This window comes from Babylonia areolata, chromosome 5 (genome assembly GCF_041734735.1).
Source record: "Babylonia areolata isolate BAREFJ2019XMU chromosome 5, ASM4173473v1, whole genome shotgun sequence".
Taxonomy (NCBI): Eukaryota; Metazoa; Mollusca; class Gastropoda; order Neogastropoda; family Buccinidae; genus Babylonia; species Babylonia areolata.
Window position 1 is genome coordinate 22,874,746 of NC_134880.1, and position 22,500 is coordinate 22,897,245.

General features: G+C 43.0%; 1 protein-coding gene across 3 annotated transcripts in view; it reads left to right on the forward strand.

The window, feature by feature from the left end:
• The window catches only part of LOC143281989 (death-associated protein kinase 1-like), a 207,700-nt gene that overhangs the window by 164,685 nt on the left and 20,515 nt on the right, over window positions 1-22,500 (forward strand). For all 3 annotated transcript variants that reach the window (XM_076587372.1, XM_076587373.1, XM_076587374.1), the window contains 9 exons: window positions 2,526-2,624; window positions 3,420-3,518; window positions 4,645-4,743; window positions 8,067-8,165; window positions 9,671-9,769; window positions 12,371-12,472; window positions 15,108-15,206; window positions 16,839-16,916; window positions 19,740-19,929. In XM_076587372.1, coding sequence (XP_076443487.1) covers window positions 2,526-2,624; window positions 3,420-3,518; window positions 4,645-4,743; window positions 8,067-8,165; window positions 9,671-9,769; window positions 12,371-12,472; window positions 15,108-15,206; window positions 16,839-16,916; window positions 19,740-19,929 — 964 coding nt within the window. The remainder of the gene's footprint in view (window positions 1-2,525; window positions 2,625-3,419; window positions 3,519-4,644; window positions 4,744-8,066; window positions 8,166-9,670; window positions 9,770-12,370; window positions 12,473-15,107; window positions 15,207-16,838; window positions 16,917-19,739; window positions 19,930-22,500) is intronic.

Consider the following 22,500-nt stretch of genomic DNA (forward strand, 5'->3'; position numbering starts at 1 on the left):
TTCAAAAAACATATTATGCATGCACACACAAACAGAAGAGCAACGACAAGCTAAAAGTTTAAATCAGTTGTGTGGTGGACAAGTTATGCCATTGATGATGAATGTATTCAGTTTATTTGGGAAATAGTTTGCATGGTGGTAGGTCGTGTTGCAGAAATGAGGCAGTGTAGTGGCGATCTTATGCCATTAACTCTTTCACCGCCATAGGTGACTTTAGTTGATGACAGTGCACCACCATCTGCGACTTCAGTCAGCATTGAGGGGTCATGTTAAAAAAAAGACTGTTTTTTACATTGTAACAAAGCTTGACAGCTGCAGCCAGTTTCCGGCCAATAGAACAACAACTAACCATTGCCCAAGTTTGAAATGAACAAGTCCATTGTGTTGTGGTGATATGAACCAAAGCCTGTGACTGAGAGCATTGTATACAAAATGTTTAGCACTGGGGAGTGTTTTTCACACAGTTTCATTTTCAGTTTCAATAGCTCAAGGAGGCGTCACTGCGTTCGGACAAATCCATATACGCTACACCACATCTGCCAAGCAGATGCGTGACCAGCAGCGTAACCCAACGCGCTTAGTCAGGCCTTGAAGGGAAAGAAGAAAAAAAAAAGGTGAATAAATAATAGATAAGCTTACACAAATAAATAAATAAATAATAATTATTTTAAAAAAAGGTAGTAGTAATAATAATAATAATAATAAAATAATAACAATAATAAATAAATAAATAAATAAATAAATAAGATAACAATGATGATAAATAAGCAAATAGATGTAAAACATGAAGACACACATTCACATATACACCCACACATGCATAACAGATATGCACCAAACATGCAGTTTCACAGATATGAAAGCACAGTTAAATACATATAAACGTACATGACACCACACACATTACCCTGCACCTCCTCTACCCCCCTCCTCCACACACTCATTTCTAGTCTACGTATCGCAGCTTCCACGGCACACACACACACACACACACACACAGATGAACACTTACTTGTACAAGCACACACACATATGCCCATATCTCCCACCCCCAACCCCACACACATATATACAAAGATATATATATATACGTTCCAATATCCTGTTGCTCCCACAGTGTAGGCATGCATACACTCACATACGTCATCCTCTACCCCACCTCCCCCCGCACCACCACCTCCCCCTCACACACACGCACGCACGCGCGCACACATGCACAGAACTCTACTGACACTTGTGTACACTTACACTCTCACTCTTCACACAGAAACTTGGCGGTGAATGAGTTAATGATTCACTCATTGAGCTTTGCGCTCCAGCATTGCTCTGGCTTACAAAATTTGTCTCATTAAAATGTTTTTCACATCCCTGCATATGCATGAACTGTAAGGAAAGGGAGCTAATTTCTACAGCATTGCTGGATGTATCCACATGTAATTTGGAGGGGAAAAAAACAACAGTGTATTTTTTTTCTTTACTTTTTCTGCATCAGTATGGTGTGGAAGCCTACCGAGGTTGTAATCTCCCCAGGGTTGAACGGGTTAACTCATTCTACCTCACAGCTACATGCCTGATACATCTCCCCTGGACCAGCACTACATGAGACCACTGCAGTAAAAACAATATCGTGGTTCACTGAAACAGCGAAAATCGATGGAGAATTGCTGATTTAATCGGTCGAACAAAGCTTTTGTTTTCATGCTTCTGGAGTCTGTGAACAGTTCAGTTTGGAATGCCAACTGTTCCAAAATTAGGATAGCGTGTTTGTACGAGAATACTAGTACCTAATCCATAGGAGAAGTAATCATGGTATGAGTGGACTTGTAACTGGAGTAGAATGAGTTAATGCTGACAGTTTACATGTGCAGAATATTGCATGGCGGTGGTGTTGTGTTGTGTCGTAACTGGAGTAGAATGAGTTAATGCTGACAGTTTACATGTGCAGAATATTGCATGGCGTTGGTGTTGTGTTGTATCGTAACTGGAGTAGAATGAGTTAATGCTGACAGTTTACATGTGCAGAATATTTCATGGCGGTGGTGTTGTGTTGTGTCGTAACTGGAGTAGAATGAGTTAATGCTGACAGTTTACATGTGCAGAATATTGCATGGCGGTGGTGTTGTGTTGTGTCGTAACTGGAGTAGAATGAGTTAATGCTGACAGTTTACATGTGCAGAATATTGCATGGCGGTGGTGTTGTGTTGTGTCGTAACTGGAGTAGAATGAGTTAATGTTGACAGTTTACATGTGCAGAATATTTCATGGCGGTGGTGTGGTGTTGTGTCGTAACTGGAGTAGAATGAGTTAATGCTGACAGTTTACATGTGCAGAATATTGCATGGCGGTGGTGTTGTGTTGTGTCGTAACTGGAGTAGAATGAGTTAATGCTGACAGTTTACATGTGCAGAATATTGCATGGCGGTGGTGTTGTGTTGTGTCGTAACTGGAGTAGAATGAGTTAATGCTGACAGTTTACATGTGCAGAATATTGCATGACGGTGGTGTTGTGTTGTGTTGTGTTGCAGCAAGGAGACACTGCCATCTACTGGGCAGCCAGGCAAGGTCACCTGGAGGTCATCAAGTGTCTACATGAGGCAGGCTTGTCTCTGGACTCCCAGAACAAGGTAGACATAGTGGTTCACAGTGCACAATGTTCCAAGTCATCCTATCCTGTCCACTGAAAATAATAGACAGTTTATGTAATTTGTTTGTTGCTCTTTTTGACTGCTGACAGCATGCACGCACACATTCATACAACATAGGAGTCAGCAGCTTGTTGTAAATGTTTGTTTCGTTGGATTTTCTGTTTGTTTTGTTTTTGTTGTACTGCGTATTTGATAAACGGAAAACATATAATAAAGTATGAATCATATAATAAAGTATGAATAAATGTAAAGTGTCGGTTTAGAGGTAAGGCGTCTGCCTAGGAAGCAAGATGATCTGCACGCACTGGTTCGAATCCCATAGTCATCAGTATTTTCTCCCCCTCCACTAGACCCTGAGTGATGGTCTAGACGCTTGTCATTCGGATGAGATAATAAACCAAGGTCCCCCTGTGCAGCATGCACTTAGCGCACGTGAAAGAACCCACAGCAGCAAAAGGGTTGTCCCTGGCAAAGTTCTGTAGAAAAATCCACTTGGATAGGAAAACAAATAAAAGTGCACACAGAAAAAAAAAAGAATGGCGCTCTCAGTGTAGCGACACCCTCTCCTTGGAGAGAGCAGCCTGAATTTCACAGAGAAATCTGTTGTGACAAGAAAGAGTAATACAATACAATGCAATGCAATACAATACAGTACAATACAATAAAACCAGCATGTTTATTTGTGAAATCATAGACAAATGATGTTTGGCTGGTGGTTTGGAATGGCAAGCTGCTGCTACATGACTTGTACGTACATGGCCTGATGTTTTGCAGTCAGGAGAGACCGCTTTACATGTGGCTGCTCGTTACGGACACGCTCACGTCGTGAAGTTTCTGTGTGGGGCCGGTGCAAATATCAACGTCATTGACAGCGTGAGTAGTCTCTGCCTGATGTTTTGTTTTGTGGTGCATGTTCTGGTATTAAGACGGTGGGGGGTTATTATTTTTTTGGATAATTTTCCAGTAATCTAATAACAAGAAATAGCATGTTTTTGTGTGTTTGTTGGTTGGTTGGTTTTCAACAACTGTTTATTATGTTGAAGTTGGGAAACAGGACTGTTTTCCTCTGAGATGTGTACCTCTGTGTGCTGTTTGGTTTGTTGGTTTGTTTGTTTGCTTGGGTATTTCTAAACCAGTGTGTGGGTGGGCGTTGAAGGAGGATGGGGATGGTTGTTTGTGTAGGAACCTTTGTATTATTGTGTTCAGGCTTCTCTTCCTACAAGGTTCTTATGTTTTGAAGTTTTCAATAATATCAAGTGCTGTCAAATAGGCATTAGGTCCTTTGTAGACGTGTTTCATTAGGAAGTGAAGGAGAGATTGAAACATCCCTCAGGCAAACAAGCGATAAAAGTGTCATGTTGAATTGAAGCATATAATGAAGTGATGTCATAATTTTTTCTCTGCATGAATCAATCTTTGCTGCGTAGCTGATAGTTGGATTTAATTTTGACTGACATGATTTTGTGTGCCTTAAATATGTTTGGTTTGAAACAAGAATGTGTATGATGTGGAATGTGTGTGGGTGTGCATGCATGCTTTAGATTTTAAGTTGAATACAGTGTGCTGTTATGAAAAATTTCAATTTTTAATGTTATCTTTGATTTACTATTGGCAGCATGTCTGTTGTTGGTACTCAGATGCTTTACGGTTTGAATTAATGCTTCTGTGTTTCCAGACAACAAATGTGGAGTGATGATTGAAAGTTTGGCATGAGTTGTGTGCGGCTGTTTTTCTCTTTAAAGTCATTTGGAAATCGTGTGTGCACACACACACAAACACAACACATGCACGCATGCGCGTGCACACACACACTCACACACACACACACACACACACACACACACCACACACACACACACACACAACACAACATAAAATACACCATGCGTGTACACACACAGTTGCATGAATCCAGCAGGGTTGTGAAGCGACTAACCATTAACTGTGTTCCCCCCCGCCCCCTCCCTGCCTTGCCCCCAACCTGCGTGGCTGCGTTCAGTTGGGAGAGACGCCCCTTCACAGCGCGGCCTGGCATGGCTATGTGCCCATCGTACGCACCCTGTGTGCCCACGAAGCTCTGCTGGACATGCAGAACAAGGTAAAGTCTATCTACAAGGTAAGGTCCATCTGTCGTGTCCTCATGGGCCAGTCATGTCTTTCACTGTCCTTCATTGGGCACCTCACCTTCAGTGCTCATTGAGGCATTACAGGTTTCTTCACTGAAATGCAAATTCAGTTACTCAAGGCCTAAGCGCGTTGGGTTACGCTGCTGGTCAGGCATCTGCTTGGCAGATGTGGTGTAGCGTATATGGATTTGTCCGAACGCAGTGACGCCTCCTTGAGCTACTGATACTGAAACTGAAACTTTCAAGTACACAAAAAAGTAGAATTTAAAGCCCCCTCATCATCAGCTACTTAGGAAATCTTGCAGTGGTTTGAAAACAGTCGTAGATATGCGAGCTTGCTCTTTGTCAAACCATCTGCCATGGTCTCTGTTGTATTCCTGTGCACTTTCTGAATGCCCAGTGTCATTTTCCTTTCACAACACAAATAAATGTTCCACGACACCTACTACAATATTCATACCATGCTGATCTCATTTCACCCAGGTTTAGCAGTTCAGGGGTTAATTAATCAGTGACATTAGTCCTAACACACAAGGGGTTAGTGAATCAGTGACATTAGTCATAACACACAGCCACAGTCATCATCTAAAAGCAGCTTTGTCGTCTGCGCCCATCATCAGCGAGTCAGTTTGAGTTTCTCAAAAAGTTGTTCCACACATCTGGTTGCCCAGTACGCAGTCATACATCCATTGTGTCATCACTGAATATGGTGTTTGCAATTGTTACGTTTATTCAGCTGGTGCAGTTTCAGTTTTTGCTTGGATAGATAATATTAAAATATTTTTTAAAATTAGACAGAGCAGTATCTGACCTTCACATTAATCCAGTACTCTGGTCAGGCCTTGAGACCTTACCCTATGTTTGTTAAAACAGTGACCTGAAATGGAATAGAATTATAATCAAACAAAATAAATAAGCAAGTAAATGGCACAGGATATCCATCACTGGATTAATCTCTTTCTGATCCAAAAATTTGTTCATGACTGAATATATATGTCGACTGTGTTCCTGCATTGTTCAGTTTGTTTTGGACAACAGTCACTATAACCATTGATGTCTGTAATAAATCTCATGAATGTGCAACTGTTAAGACTGCAAATTATATAACTAAAACTGCAATGTGTAACTATTAAGACGGCAAATCATATAACTAAACCTGCACAGAACTGTGCAATGTGTAACTATTGAGATGGCAGATCATATAAGTGAATCAGCACAGAACTCCCAAAGCAGTGTAAATTCAGAAAGGGAAGACGTAAGTTTGACAACAGTTTTGCCGAAACTGAATGACGAGGGTGGTTGAATCGTCATGAAATAGTTTGAAGTCGGCATGGAATGATGTCCTGTGATTACAGAGAGACTGCAAGGAAACTGTTACCTCTAGTGTTGGAGTACAAAGTACTGCCAAGCATGGTTTGTCTTTGTCAAGAATCGCCAAACAATTATACCCATGTATCACAACACATCACACATGCATGCACGCATGCACGCACGCATGCACACACACACACACACACACACACACACACACACACACACACACACACACACACACACTAACATACACACACACACATGCACACACACACACACATGCAATTGCACATTTATACATTAATGTCACAGTATATGAAAAGACATAAAAATGAAAGTACTTTTACTGCTACTATGTCCATAGACATGGCCTGTTTTATTGTTTACAAAAAATTGCAAGCTGGATCAAACCAAACTGGAGCTAACGAAATGGAAATTAGAGGAGGAAAGACAACGTTAAAAACCAGAGAAGTTAGTTTTGACAGAGGAAGGGCATAACCCTACACTTTTGTGCACAAATCTGACAATATTTCTCTCAGCACCGTCATTTTGTGACAGATATATGAGTAAATGATGGATCTGATTTGGGCGTGAATGTTGGTTTGTTTTTTTTGTGGCTCATGCATTACCATTGTGTGCATGCTTGCATGTTTCATTCATTGTTACATCGTCAGTAATTGTGTGAAGTTAACTATGCATGAAGTGAAGACGAACTAAATCTGATACATGTCAAATGATACGTGTGTAATCACCAGTGTACTTGAGAGGGTGAGGACTGATAGAATTAAGGTGAGGTGATGTGGCAGGGGAGTGATCTTCTTCTTCTTCTTCTTCTGCGTTCGTGGGCTGCAACTCCCACATTCACTCATATGCACACGAGTGGGCTTTTACGTGTATGACCGTTTTTACCCCACCATGTAGGCAGCCATACTCCGTTTTCGGGGGTGTGCATGCTGGGTATGTTCTTGTTTCCATAACCCACCGAATGCTGACATGGATTACGGGATCTTTAACGTGCGTATTTGATCTTCTGCGGGATCTACGTCATCAAACATTACTTCTGTCAGTCCTGCAATTCCTACAAAGAAATGAATTCATTACCCGGACCGAGTAACGATGGTGATATTTGACTGTGGAGACATCCTGTCACACTATTTGTATGTTCTTATTATCCTGTTGCTGATACAATTTTCGTTACATCATTATTGCAATAATGTTGTTGCGCACATTGCTGTTTCATGTTTCCTAACACTTTTGTCATCTCCTGTCCATGTTCTGTATTACAGCCACAGTTTCCATGACACTTTTCTTATTTCTTGTCCTTACTCTATATAATGATGATAATAATAATAATAATAATGGACATTTGTGTAGCGCTTTTCTCCCTTAAAGAGAGTTCAAAGCGCTTTACAATAAACAAACACACGCACACACGAACACACACAAAAACTCACAAAGAAAGAAGAAGAAAGATGATAATATAACAACCACAGTTTCTACAATTTGTTGTTTTTTTTTTTTCATTTTTCCTGTCCATGCTCTGTATAACAACCTCTGTTTCCATGACACTTTTTTTTTTTTCCTGACCACACTCTGTATAACAACGACAATTTCATTGACACTTTTCTCATTTCCTGTCCATGCTCTGTGTATTTTTATGTATTTATCTTTCTTTTTTTTTTTTTTTAATTTGTTTTCTGGGGTTTTTTGTTGTTGTTTTTCTCAAGGCCTGATTAAGCGCGTTGGGTTACGCTGCTGGTCAGGCATCTGCTTGGCAGATGTGGTGTAGCGTATATGGATTTGACCGAACGCAGTTACGCCTCCTTGAGCTACTGATACTGATACTGGTACTGCCCATACTCTGTATAACAACCACAGAAGAAACGCATGTTGATGGAAGGATGCAGTGGAGCGGCTGGATGAGAGAAGAAGGTATGAAAGGAACTAAAAAAAAGCAGGTGGTGTGGTGATGTGTGTGCAGGAAGGGGAGACAGTGCTGCACTGTGCGGCAGTGCGGGGTAACCTGGACTGCATCAAGATTCTCCTGGATCATGGTGCACCCCTTAACCACCTGGACAAGGTCAGTGCTGTCTTCTGTATTGTATTGTATTGTATTACTGTGTTATTCTTTTTTGTCACAACAGATTTTCCTGTGTGAAATTCGGGCTGCTTTCCCCAGAGAGAGTGCATCGCCTCACTGAAAGCACCACCCTTTTTGTTTGTATTTTTTCCTGCTTGCAATTTTATTTGTTTTCTTTTTTTTTCCCCCTTGCAGAGGAGGTTATATTTGTCAAGAAACATGTAATCATATGTTTTGTTTTTGATTTTTATTTGTTTTCCTATCGAAGTGGATTTTTCTACAGAATTTTGCCAGGGCAACCCTTTTTGTTGCCGTGGGTTCTTTTACATGAGCCAAGTGCATTCTGGGTTAAGTGCATGCTGCACATAGGACCTCGGTTTATCATCTTTTCTGAATGACTAGCGTCCAGACTACCACTCAGGGTCTAGTGGAGGGGGAGAAAATACTGACAATTATAGGATTCAAAACAGTGCTCTCAGATTCTCTCGCTTCCTAGGCAGACCCGTTCCGTCTAGGCCATCACTCTTGTTGCTGCATGCTACTGGCAGGGTAAGAGAAGAGAAGAATAACATTAGTGTCTCATCAAGAGAAATTACACCAGATGTGGGAAAAACAGACATGGACAGTTACTTGACACTGGAACACAACTTTGGCACATAAGACATGATTAGGTATTTGGCTGTTTTTGAGGAAAGGACTAACAGATTGAAGGCCATTTACTTTAGGGACACTGTAAGAGTTCTCCATTTCTACACTGCTTTCATGATGGTTTGTATTTGTATTTCTTTTTATCACAACAGATTTCTCTGTGTGAAATTCGGGCTGCTCTCCCCAGGGAGAGCACGTCGCTATAATACAGCGCCACCCATTTTTTTTGTATTTTTTCCTGCATGCAGTTTCATTTGTTTTTCAATCGAAGTGGATTTTTCTATAGAATTTTGCCAGGAACAACCCTCTTTTTGCCATGGGTTCTTTTACATGCGCTAAGCAACCCTCTTTTTGCCATGGGTTCTTTTACATGCGCTAAGTGCATGCTGCACATGGGACCTCGGTTTATCATCTCATCCGAATGACTAACATCCAGACCACCACTCAAGGTCTAGTGGAGGGGGAGAAAATATCGGCGGCCGAGCCGTGATTCGAACCAGCGCGCTCAGATTTTCTCGCTTCCTAGGCAGACACGTTACCTCTAGGCCATCACTCTACGCATTTTTTTCTCTGGAAATACTTTATTTAGTGGTTTTTTTCAAGGTGATAAATATTCAATATAGGACCCATTTTACCGATAAAAAAAAAAAGAAATCTATTTCTTTTCTCATGATTCTTTTCCTGGATACAGCAGCGTGTGTCACAAGTGAGTCTTGAAGGCCTTGCCTCTCTTGTGTTATATTGTTCTGAGAGTTATCACTGATGTTTCCTGAAATAAACACATCTTGCCGTGTCTTGTCTTGACTTGTTTTATACTGTTAGAGTTATCACTGACGTCCCATGATGTGTTGTTCCAGAGAGGCAGCACCGCGCTCCACCTGGCCTGTCAGCGTCACCACTCCGGCATCGCCCTCATGCTGCTGAGGGCTGGCTGTGAGATGGACATCATGGACAAGGTGTGTGTGATGGTCAGCCGTGTCCCACCATGACCATCAGAACAGCAGTGGAGCCCCGACTAACTGGCCTAGAATTTGATTGTTTAGCGGAGTGTGTCTTGTCCAAGTTGTCCCGACTATCTTGGCTAGAATTTGATTGTTTAGCGGAGTGTGTCTTGTCCAAGTTGTCCCGACTATCTTGCCTAGAATTTGATTGTTTAGCGGAGTGTGTCTTGTCCAAGTTGTCCCGACTATCATGCCTAGAATTTGATTGTTTTGCGGAGTGTGTCTTGTCCAAGTTGTCCCGACTATCATGCCTAGAATTTGATTGTTTAGCGGAGTGTGTCTTGTCCAAGTTGTCCCGACTATCTTGGCTAGAATTTGATTGTTTAGCGGAGTGTGTCTTGTCCAAGTTGTCCTGACTAACTGGCCTAGAATTTGATTGTTTAGCGGAGTGTGTCTTGTCCAAGTTGTCCCGACTATCTTGGCTAGAATTTGATTGTTTAGCAGAGTGTGTCTTGTCCAAGTTGTCCCGACTATCTTGGCTAGAATTTGATTGTTTAGCAGAGTGTGTCTTGTCCAAGTTGTCCTGACTATCTTGGCTAGAATTTGATTGTTTAGCGGAGTGTGTCTTGTCCAAGTTGTCCTGACTATCTTGGCTAGAATTTGATTGTTTAGCGGAGTGTGTCTTGTCCAAGTTGTCCTGGCTATCTGGCCTAGAATTTGATTGTTTAGCGGAGTGTGTCTTGTCCAAGTTGTCCTGGCTATCTTGGCTAGAATTTGATTGTTTTGCGGAGTGTGTCTTGTCCAAGTTGTCCCGACTATCTTGGCTAGAATTTGATTGATTAGCGGAGTGTGTCTTATCCAAGTTGTCCTGACTATCTTGGCTAGAATTTGATTGTTTAGCGGAGTGTGTCTTGTCCAAGTTGTCCTGACTATCTTGGCTAGAATTTGATTGTTTAGTGGAGTGTGTCTTGTCCAAGTTGTCCCGACTATCTTGGCTAGAATTTGATTGTTTAGTGGAGTGTGTCTTGTCCAAGTTGTCCCGACTATCTTGGCTAGAATTTGATTGATTAGTGGAGTGTGTCTTATCCAAGTTGTCCCAACTATCTTGGCTAGAATTTGATTATAGTGGGGAGTGTCTTGCCCAAGTTAACTAAATCCCCACTCTCTCAGCCAAGAGGGTTTTAGGACAGTCGGCAATGGGATGGTTCCCAAAGGCCAACTAGCCTCCAAAGCTGCAGCCACTAAGAGCCAGTGCAATTTTGCCTCCTAGTTTGAGAGTTGTAGTCCTTCACATAAGGCTAAGCTGTAAATGACTTCCCATGGTAATGGAGAAACCATTGATAATACAGATCTCACTTTGCTGTTGAGCCAGCAGTAAACTTGATGTCAGTCTGTGAAGGTAGGAAGGGGTCAGCTGGCAGGCTTTAACCCTTTGATTGCTGAGCCTCGGTGAAATGAAATCAGTGCAGCATGCATGGAAAATGTGGTTGTAGTTTGTTCAAAATAACCTTTTTCTCTAAAATTCGGGGTGGGTGTGGGGTGGGTCCTTAAGTGCTGCAGCAACTTGTGGGCAGTGCAAACTGAGAAAAGCTAGTTACGGTGGTGGGCTGTCCATGACGTCATATGACCTACTTCTTGCTCCTCTGCAAGCAACGAAAGGTCCCCCACGAAAGCAGGCCTGCAAACCCCACCCTCGTGTCGTGTCAATGTCAGTCCTGATAGGGCCCTGCCTGTGTGGTTGGCTGGACTGTTAAGTAGCAATGTGGAATGTCAGTTCAGTTCAGTTCAGTTACTCAAGGAAGCATCAGAAAAATACGCTGCACATCTGCTAAGCAGATGCCTGACCAGCAGCACTTAGACCTTGAGGACAGAAAAAAGGGGGGTGGGGGGGAGAGGGGGGGCATAAAGAAGTAAATCATCTTCTTCTTCTTCTTTGTTTATAGGCTGCAACTCCCATGTTCACTCGTATGTACAAGAGTGGGCTTTTACCTGTATGGCCGTTTTTACCCCACCATGTAGGCAGCCATACTCTTGTTTTCAGGGGTATAAAAAGGTAAATGGATATATCATTAAATTAATGAATAAAGGAATATGTCCAACACTATGGATATGTCATTAAATTGATGAATAAAGGAATATGTCCAACACTATGGATATGTCATTAAATTGATGAATAAAGGAATATGTCCAACACTATGGATATGTCATTAAATTGATGAATAAAGGAATATGTCCAACACTATGGATATGTCATTAAGTTGATGAATAAAGGAATATGTCCAACACCATGGATATGTCATTAAATTGATGAATAAAGGAATATGTCCAACACTATGGATATGTCATTAAACTGATGAATAAAGGAATATGTCCAACACTATGGATATATCATTAAACTGATGAATAAAGGAATATGTCCAACACTATGGATATGTCATTGAATTGATGAATAAAGGAATATGTCCAACACTATGGATATGTCATTAAATTGATGAATAAAGGAATATGTCCAACACTATGGATATGTCATTAAATTGATGAATAAAGGAATATGTCCAACACTATGGATATGTCATTGAATTAATGAATAAAGGAATATGTCCAATTCTGTTTCAGGAGACAGGGGAGAGCGCCCTGCATGCAGCATCCAGGGAGGGCCTGGCAGAAGTGGTTCAGACGCTGTGCAGTCTGGGCTGTAAGGTGGACCCTGTCAGCGCTGTGAGTCATCTCTGGTGGTTTGTTTTTTTTGGGGGGAGAGGGAGGGGGGGGGGGGGGGCAGGGCAGGACTAGTTGAGGATCACACAATAGAATCTGTTAGCAGGGGGGGGGCAGGATAAGTTGCGGAGCACACAATAGAATCTGTTAGTGGGGGGGGGAGGCAGGATAAGTTGAGGATCACACAATAGAATCTGTTAGCAAGGAGGAGGGGGGGGGGGCAGGACTAGTTGAGGGGCACACAATAGAATCTGTTAGCATGGGGGGGGGGGGGGGGGGAGGCAGGACTAGTTGAGGGGCACACAATAGAATCTGTTAGCATGCTGTGAGTGATCACCACCATTGTTTGTTGTTTTGGGGGGTGAAGGGGGCGTGGGGGGGACAGGATTTTAGTGCAGGGGCACGCAGTGTCGGGGAGGGAGGGGGGAGGCAGGACCAGTTGAGGGGCACACAATAGAATCTGTTAGCAGGGGGGGGGGGGGCAGGGAGGGGGGGGGGGAGGCAGGATAAGTTGCGGAGCACACAATAGAATCTGTTAGCACGCTGTGAGTGATCACCACCATTGTTTATTGTTTTGGGGGGTGAAGGGGGCGTGGGGGGGGACAGGATTTTAGTGCAGGGGCACACAATATAATCCATTAGATTTTTTTGTGTGCTGTGAGTGATTGCACGTTAGTTTGTGAGGAGGGAGGCGAGGGGTTGTGGGGGGTTGGCAGGACTGGTGGAGGGGCACACAATAGAATATGTTAGTGTCAGCATTGATGAGTGCTAGCTTTGAGTGTGTATGTGTGTGTGTGTGTCTTCAGTATCAGTATCAGTAGGTCAAGGAGGCGTCACTGCCTTCGGTCAAATCCATATACACTACACCACATCTGCCAAGCAGATTGTCCGGACTCGAGGTCAGGGATGAAAAACAGAATGCATAAATGTTGGCACTGATTGATTTATTTCTTGTCGCATGGGGCGGGGGAAGGGGGGAGGTGTGTGTTGGTGGCAGGGAGAAGCAGGGAAGAGATGGTGGAGCCTTCTCTGTTGTGAGGGCCAGTGATTTTGAAAATTTATCAGATCAGCATTTACTGTCTGTGGACATGTTTGGGCACCAGTTGTATCATTTCATTGTTGTCAGGCCTGACTAAGCGCGTTGGGTTACGCTGCTGGTCAGGCATCTGCTTGGCAGATGTGGTGTAGCGTATATGGTTTTGTCCGAACGCAGTGACGCCTCCTTGAGCTACTGAAACTGAAACTGTTGTCAGTTTTATGTCTTGTGACACACAGCCACACATAAAATATTTATCAGTGGAGCAGATCATGTCCTGAAAAAAATGTAAAAATGATTTAGCTGTTTTCACTGTTTTCTTAAAATGTCTTGAGCCCCATTCTTAATGCATCTTGGTGAAGATATTGGTTGCCAGTTTAGAAGGGGGTGGGAGGAGAGACAGAGAGGAGAGAGTCATGAAAATGATAAACAGTGTATCACACTATCTGATGAATTACACAAAACTATTGGTTTTCTCTCAAGGCCTGACTAAGTGCATTGGATTACACTGCTGGTCAGGCATCTGCTTGGCAGATGTGGTGTAGCGTATATGGACTTGTCCGAATGCAGTGACGCATCCTTGAGCTACTGATACTGATACTATTGGCTAAAATTGTGTAATGCCACTGTTTACTGTTAAATAAAGAATGCATATCAGTTGCTAGCTGAAAACAGGTCCGTCGAAACAGATTCCTTTGTGTGAAGCTTGGGCGGCTCTCCCTGGAGAGAGTGTGTTTCCATAGTTCAGTACCTTTCCAACAGAATTTTGCCAGGGACAACCCTTTTGTTGGTGTGGGTTCTTTTTACGTGTGTTAATTGCATGCTGCACACAGGACCTCAGTTTATTGTCTCGTCCAGGAGTCCACACCCAGACCACCAGTCAAGGTCACTTGGTGGTGGGAGAAAAAAAAATCCCAGTCTGATCTGGGACTTGAACGCATGGACACCCCATTTCCTAGTCGTGCACGTTACCACTGGGCCACCGGTTCATAACACAGCACCCTACGTCGTCATGCAAGCATGACAGAACAGTGAACATCTATTTTGGGGAAGTCTTAACAGGCTTTTATTTATGGGAGTTCAGAGAGAGAGGGAGAGAGAAAGAGAGGGACTATGTATACTGTCAGTGTATCTCCACCCTTCCTGAATGAGTTTGTGCAGTGTGTGTGTGTGGGTGGGGGGATGGAGAGGGGGTGGGTTGTTAGCCATACTGTGTTGTCAGATCCAGCTGGCAGCCATAATCTTCTGTGTCATGTTCATCATGGCGTGCTCTGTACATCTGTCTTGGTGTGACAGGGTTATGAACTGTGTGTGTGTGTGTGTGTGTGTGTTTAATTGTGTGTGCATGTGTTTTTATGGTGGATGGGTCTGTGTTTGGTGTTTGTGTCTGTATATGGTGAGTATGTGTGTATATGTCATTATGTGTGTATGGTGTGTTGTGTGTGTGTATGTGTCTATGTGTGTGAATGATGTGTGTTTTTGTGTTTGTGTGTATAATGTATGTAAATGGTGTGTGTGTGTGTGTGCATGCTGTGTGTATGTGTGTGGCTTATGGCATGTGTACATGTGTGTGCTCATGAATTCTGTCTGTCACATTGGCAGGACGGCTTCACACCCCTGCACCAGGCCATCAAGGCAGGCCACATAGAGATCACCCGCTGTCTGCTGATGTCAGGGGCACAGCCCGACATGCCCAACAAGGTCAGTCACACACACACGCACACATGCACAGACACACACACACACGCACACATGCACACACACACAAGCACACACACACACACACACATACTCGAGCGCACACACAGAGACATTTCACAATGTGTTGTGTTTTCTCCTACAGTTTTATTAACTCACTCGGGACAAGTTTTCCCCCTTGCTTTTCCCCACAGACGGCCTATTTGTAAGGGTTTGGGAAAAAAATTACAAAAAATACAAAATACTGTGTAAGAAAATGAAACTTTCAGAACTGGTTTATTACGTGTTGAGCTATTACATATAAAAAAATCAAATTTCTCATCTTATTTTTACAGTTTTGCCATTTGTAGAAAATACTGCCAATTTTTCACCCTAAATCACCATACCCATGCTCGCTTTCTGCATTAAATTTGCTTTCTTCTTCATCATCATCCACCTCTTCAATGTCCGACCCTTCAGTTTGTAGCATTTCAAGTACTTCGGTAACCCGAAAACGTTGCTGTCACTGCCTTGTTCGCTTCACAACATTCTGAGAAGAGCCCGCTTTGCTAACAGGCTGGCACGTGAGCTGACGACCAGTCAGTGACTTTGTCAGCGTGTGTGCGAGACAGGCCACACATCCCAGGCTGACCAATCATAATGTTTGATTGTGGAGTGACCCAGAATAGCACACTCTGCTTGGCTGATCACAAAATCACGTGTACAGTGCATGATGGAATTTTACTTTCGGAGAATGCTATTCCATTCCTTCGTCCGAATCCGAATATGTTTTGTGTAGGAATGCGTGAGCATTCCTTCGTCCGGAAAGAGTTAAGGCAAGCAGAGCGTGTAGGAAAAAAAATTTAAAAGTTAGGTTATATCCAAACTTAGTGACTGCCCGTGTTGAAATCTGCAACTGTGTGGTGCATCTTTGGAAAGGTAACCAGAGATGTCCGAATGGGGTGGGATGTCATGAAAGAACTGATCTTTTTGACAGACATTTTGTGATGGTTTTTGACATGGATTACAGGATCTTAATTGTGCGTATTTGATATTCTTCATGCATATACCAGTACATGTTTTTTTCCCCTCAAGGCCTATGTGCAATGGGTTACGCTGCTGGTCAGGCATCTGCTTTGCAGATGTGGTGGAGCATATATGGATTTGTCCGAATGCTGTGATGCCTCTTTGAGTAACTGAACTGAAGTTAACTGAGCATATACACACGAAGGAGGTTCAGGCACTGGAAGGTCTGCATATATGTTGACCTGGGAGATCGGAAGAAACTCTTCACCCTTAACCCTTTCAACACCAAGCTCCCATTTATGCACAGGCATGGTAGAGGACCCATGTCACTGAAAGGTATTCATTGGTCTGTTATCCATGAATCTACTGCTCTTAATGTTCAGTGGTAGGATAGGCCATATTTTCTATACATCGCAGGGAGAATCTCCAGCTAATCTTAGCCACTGTCTTTTCTGTGTTTATACCACGAGGGAATTTTGTACTCCAAATTGACTAGCGGTGAAAGGGTTAACCCAACAGATGGGACAGGGATCGAACTCGGGGGAAACTTGAAGGAGCATGAAGTGCTGTAACCATTTGACTACCATAGTGATGTGAAGTGTGACTGTTGTGTGTGTGTGCCGTGTGCAGGATGGAGTGACAGGTGAAATCATTGCACTGGCCCAAGGCTTCATGGAGATAGCGGAGCTGATGAGCCGAGTGAAGGGGGTGAGTACTGACTGACTGACTGAAAAATCCTTTTTGATTGTAAAACAAATACACTTGCAGGCAGAAAAAAAAAGAAAAAGAAAGGGGGGGGGGGGGGCTGCACTGTTGTGACACACTCTTTCTGAGGAGAGCAGCCTGAATCTGACACTGAAAAATCTGTGGTGACAAAAAGTAATACAGTGCAATGCAGTGCAATGCATCCATCCAAACAGTATGTGTACTTCAGTGCATTTGGTATGCTTGGACTGTGTGTGCGTACATAAGAATGTGTACACATGTGCTTGTATGTGCGATTGTGTGTGTTTGTGTATGCTTGTGTGGGGAAGGGTTGGGTATGTGCATATTTGTATGAATGTATGCATTGTGTGTGTGTGTGTGTGTGTGTGTTTGTATGTGAGTTGGGTATGTGCATATTTGTATGAATGTATGCATTGTGTGTGTGTGTGTTTGTATGTGGAGTTTGCTGGGTACATTTTGGTGTGAAAATGTAACATTAATGTAATGTGTTATGTTCAGTATTGCATGTTTTGTACAGCTCTGGATAGAGTGCTATATAAGTATCCATAATTATTATTATTACTCTCCCTCAGGAACTCTCCACTCTTCCTCTGTTACCTTCTGAAACTTTTTTGTGTCAGTACAAGAACCTGTGGTGAATGTTCTTTCCTCTTCGCTGCTCCTCATACCTGGAACTACCTTCCTCGTCATATCCCTGCATCTGATTCTATCTCTGCCTTTCGCTCTTCACTCAAAACTCATCTTTTTTAAAACCTATCTATAAGCACTCCTCAGCTTCCTTCTTCTCCACAACCATCCATGTCAGTTCACTTTGGATGCATAGCGAATGAGAGAGGGAGAGTTGGGGGGGGGGGGGGGCGAGGAGGGAGGGATCTTGAGAAAGAGTGGTCATGAATGAATGAATCATGTTATTTGTAACTTTTTCTTTCATGTAAAGTGCCCTGAAAGGGCGCCATATAAATGTATTTTATTATTGAAGATGTTATTATCATTGCATTTCAGAGCAATGGACAGATGCTGATCCAGCTGTTTTGTAAAGCAACAAGAGTTGTTTTCTGGATAGAATGCTATATAAGTATCCATTGTTTTTTTTTGTTTGGTTTTTTTGTTGTTGTTTTGTTGTTGTTTTTTGGGTTTTTTTATTAATGTTATTATTATATTACGTTACAGAGCAAAGAACAGACACTGATCCAGCTGTTTTGTAAAGCAACTAGAGCTGTTTTCTGGATAGAATGCTATATAAGTATCCATTGTTATTATTATTATTATTAACCCCTAGGCTGCCTGCATGACGAGATAACTCGTCATGGCAAGCATGTATGCTTCGCTGCCTGCATGACGAGATAACTCGTCATCGAAATATTCTGACTTTTCCCTGCTTTGCATTCAGTTCGTTGACAAAAATGCTGGTAGCTTTAGCTTGGGGAATCTTTCTGGATTCTATTCATAGCTAGAAACACCATCTGCGTCGTAAGGCAGTCCTTTATTTGAACGTTTTGGTTGGGTTACTGGCCGCAGTCTTTGCCTGGCTCCTCTCCTCGCTCGCTCAACAAAATGTCGGACTGACTCCGTGCTCAAGACATGCGCTCGTGGCGAACTAAATCAACCAAGATTACTTTCTTTAGCTAATGCTCAGAAAGAATTGGAGCATAAATTCGAAGGAGAAGACAGTGGTGAACATTTATAGGACGATTTGATAGAAAATAAAGGGAGCAATCAAGAGAGTGGCCAAGATACAACTATCAGTGAGTGATTCAGGCTGTTCAACTCTAGCAGACGAATTTTTAGCAGGGCACCGTATGAGCTATTTTCTTGGCACTCAGCCAACGCGGTCTGATGAAGTGACGGTGTGAGAGGGGTGAAGAGGAGGGGGGTGGAGACTGAGGGGGCGTGGCCTCACATCCATATTATCACTTGCAGAAGTCACAATGCATCTATTTCTTTTTCAGTTTTTTTATATTGTGGTTGTTCCAGTATGATTTTGTGTGTGCAGATATCCATTTGTCCAGAAAGTGATATTTTTGTGCAAATTACCAGACTAATGTTTGTAATGAACAAGTTGAAAATGTGACAAAAAACAAAACACAGATTTCAAAACAACAGCATGTCACTTAAAATGCATAAAATGGGAAAACATCATGTGTTTTGTATTCTTTATTCATTTCCCTTTCAGAAATATATACTTTTATGGGTCTTTCTCCAATAACAAAGAGCACAGAATTTTTTGAAAATTTATACCCGTTTTTTGTGAAAAAACCCTGGCAAATAGATTTCACTTAAATTTTATTTTCCTGGCAGCGAAAGGGTTAATAATGTTATTATTATATTACGTTACAGAGCAAAGAACAGACACTGATCCAGCTGTTTTGTAAAGCAACTAGAGCTGTTTTCTGGATAGAATGCTATATAAGTATCCATTGTTATTATTATTGTTATTATTACGTTTCAGGACAAAGGACAGACACTGATCCAGCTGTTTTGTAAAGCAACTAGAGCTGTTTTCTGGATAGAATGCATATAAGTATCCATCATTATTATCTTTTTTTTTTTGCTGCCCCATCATCTGCACCATTTCAGTGGCATTACTCCTACGCCGCTCATTTAGATTCCCCCATACACAGCCACACCTGGGTTCGTCTGTCAGAGTTCCAGCGTCGGCAGTCTGCAGGGAACCATCGATGTTAGGTCGCCAGGAGGCCACACACCAGAGGAGACCCTGCACTGCTGCTGAGTCACTTCGGTGGTGTTCAGTGGTGCCTGTTCTGATTCATTATTATCATTATTATTATTATTATTACATTTCAGGACAAGGGACAGACACTGATCCAGCAGCTGACAGAGTGTCCCAGTGGTCTGTCACGCATCAAGCTGAAGGTGCTGGGATCCACGGGCGTGGGCAAGTCCCTGCTTATCGAGTCCCTCAAGTGTGGCTTCCTGGGCAGCTTCTTCCGGCGACGGCTGCCCAGCTCCACCAACATCCCTGTCAAGGCCAAAGGTGGGGGTGGGAGGGGAGTGGGGGATGGTGGGCTGTCTGGTTTTGTTGTGTGTATGTGTTGTGGTAGTAGTAGTAGTGTTGTGTGTTTTTGGGAGGGGATAGTGTTTGTTTGTTTTTGTGTGTGAGGTGTTTGTGTGCTTGTGTGTTGTAGTAGTATGGTTCGTCCATCGCGATCGATGAGGACCATCTAGTCATCCTGGGGGTGGGGGGGGGGGGGGGGGGTTGGGCTCTGTGGGTGCGCAGATGACTGGTCAGGCCAATCCACGCCTGGAAGGTTCTGACGCAGTGTAGACAGGGGATGGTGGCGGCTGTCGGGGACTTGCTGGCACTGCTTTTCCTGCCCTGTCTGCGTTGCTCGGCTGCAGCGATTCTGTCGGCCTTACAGGATTTTGCGCCTTTGTGGACAGCTGAACGCCACTTTGGTCTGTCCATTGCATTCAGCTCCCATGTCTCATGGCTGATGTTGAAGGCCTTCAGAGAAGCTTTCAGAGTGTCTTTGAAGCACTTCTTTTGGCCTCCATGGGAGCGCTTGCCATGTTGATTTCGCCGAACAGCAGTTTCTTGGGGAGCCGGTGGTCTAGCATGCGAACTACATGGCCTGCCCAGCGCAGCTGGGCCTGCATCAAGATGGTGTAGATGCTGGGCAAGTTTGCATGAGTGAGCACCTCTGTGTCAGGGATCTTCTCTTGCCACTTAATGCCAAGAAGTTTTCTGAGGCTGGCTGTAGTAGTCGTGTGTGTGGGGTTGTGTGTTGTTTTGGAGGGGATAGTGTTTGTGTATTTGTTTTTCTTTGTGAGAGTTGTTTGTGTTCTTGTGTGTAGTAGTTGTAGTAGTAGTAGTAGTATTGTGTGTGTTCGGGGAGGGGATAGTGTTTGTATATTTGTTTTTCTTTGTGAGAGGTGTTAGTGTTCTTGTGTGCTTGTGTGTAGTAGTAGTAGTAGTGTGTGGTTGTGTGTTTTTGGGAGGGGAGAGTGTTTGTCTGTTTGTTTGTTGTTGTTGTTTTTTGTGAGAGACAGGGATCAGGTTCGACATCGGTCATCAGTCATTGACGCATTTAATTTTGAAATGACCTATTGTTTTTCAAGTTGCCAGGTCACATGACTTATTGTTTTTATGACCTGTCGGTCAACCAAAGTAACCATCTCTCTCTCTCTCTCTCTCTCTCTCTCTCTCTTTAACGATCGCGATCGCTTTGTCGTCTGCTCCTACAGGAAATGACTATAAACTGGTTTATTAAAATATGGATCCGTGACGAAACGAAATCCGAAATGGATCTTTATCGCTGCCTTTCGCGAGCTTCGGCGAGAAGAATTGGCGTTCCCACTTTTGCATTAACCGAGTGCAGTTCCGGGAAAACTGAAAGTAGACTTCTGCTTTCAGTTTACAATCAGACCGGTCGACAACGGAAAAATGCCTCCTAAAAAGGTGCCGTGGATAGAAAAGGGCCCGGGACGGGTGATATTTGACCTATTGATTTTCAAAATGACCTATTGATTTTATGTTCTTCCGGTCATATGACCTATTATCTATTGAACCCAACCTGATCTCTGGAGAGATGTTTGTATTCTTGTGTGCTTGTTTGTAGTAGTAGTGGTAGTATTGTGTGAGTGGTTGTGTGTTTTAGGGGAGGGGATAGTGTTTGTCTATTTGTTGTTGATTTTTGTGAGAGATGTTTGTGTTCTTGTGTGCTTGTGTGTAGTAGTAGTGGTAGTAGTAGCAGTATTGTGTGTATGGTTGTGTGTTTTTGGGGAGGGGATAGTGTTTGTGTATTTGTTTTTCTTTGTGAGAGGTGTTTGTGTTCTAGTGTGCTTGTGTGTAGTAGTTGTAGTAGCAGTAGTATGGTGTGTGTGGTAGTGTGTTTTTTGGGAGGGGATAGTGTTTGTGTATGTTTGTTTTTGTGTGTGAAGTGTTTGTGTACTTGTGTGCTTGTGTGTAGTAGTAGTGGTAGTAGTAGTAGTGTGTGTGGTTATGTTTTGGAGAAGGGATAGTGTTTGTGTTGTTGTGTGTTTTTAGGTGGGGAGGGGCAGTGCTTGTGAATTGTTTGTGTGTTTTTGGGAGGGGATAGAGTTTGTGTTTTTGTGTGAGGTGTTTGTGGTCTTGTGTGCTTCTGTGAGGTGGTAGTGTTTGTGTACTTGTATGTTTGTGTGAGGTGTGTCTTTGTGCAGGTATGTGTCTGTGAGGTGGTAGTGTTTGTGTACTTGTTTGTGTGTGTGAGGTGTGTCTTTGTGCAGGTGTGTGTCTGTGAGGTGGTTGTGTTTGTGTACTTGTATGTTTGTGTGAGGTGTGTCTTTGTGCAGGTGTGTGTCTGTGAGGTGGTTGTGTTTGTGTACTTGTATGTTTGTGTGAGGTGTGTCTTTGTGCAGGTGTGTGTCTGTGAGGTGGTTGTGTTTGTGTGCTTGTATGTTTGTGTGAGGTGTGTCTTTGTGCAGGTATGTGTCTGTGAGGTGGTAGTGTTTGTGTACTTGTATGTTTGTGTGAGGTGTGTCTTTGTGCAGGTATGTGTCTGTGAGGTGGTAGTGTTTGTGTACTTGTTTGTGTGTGTGAGGTGTGTCTTTGTGCAGGTATGTGTCT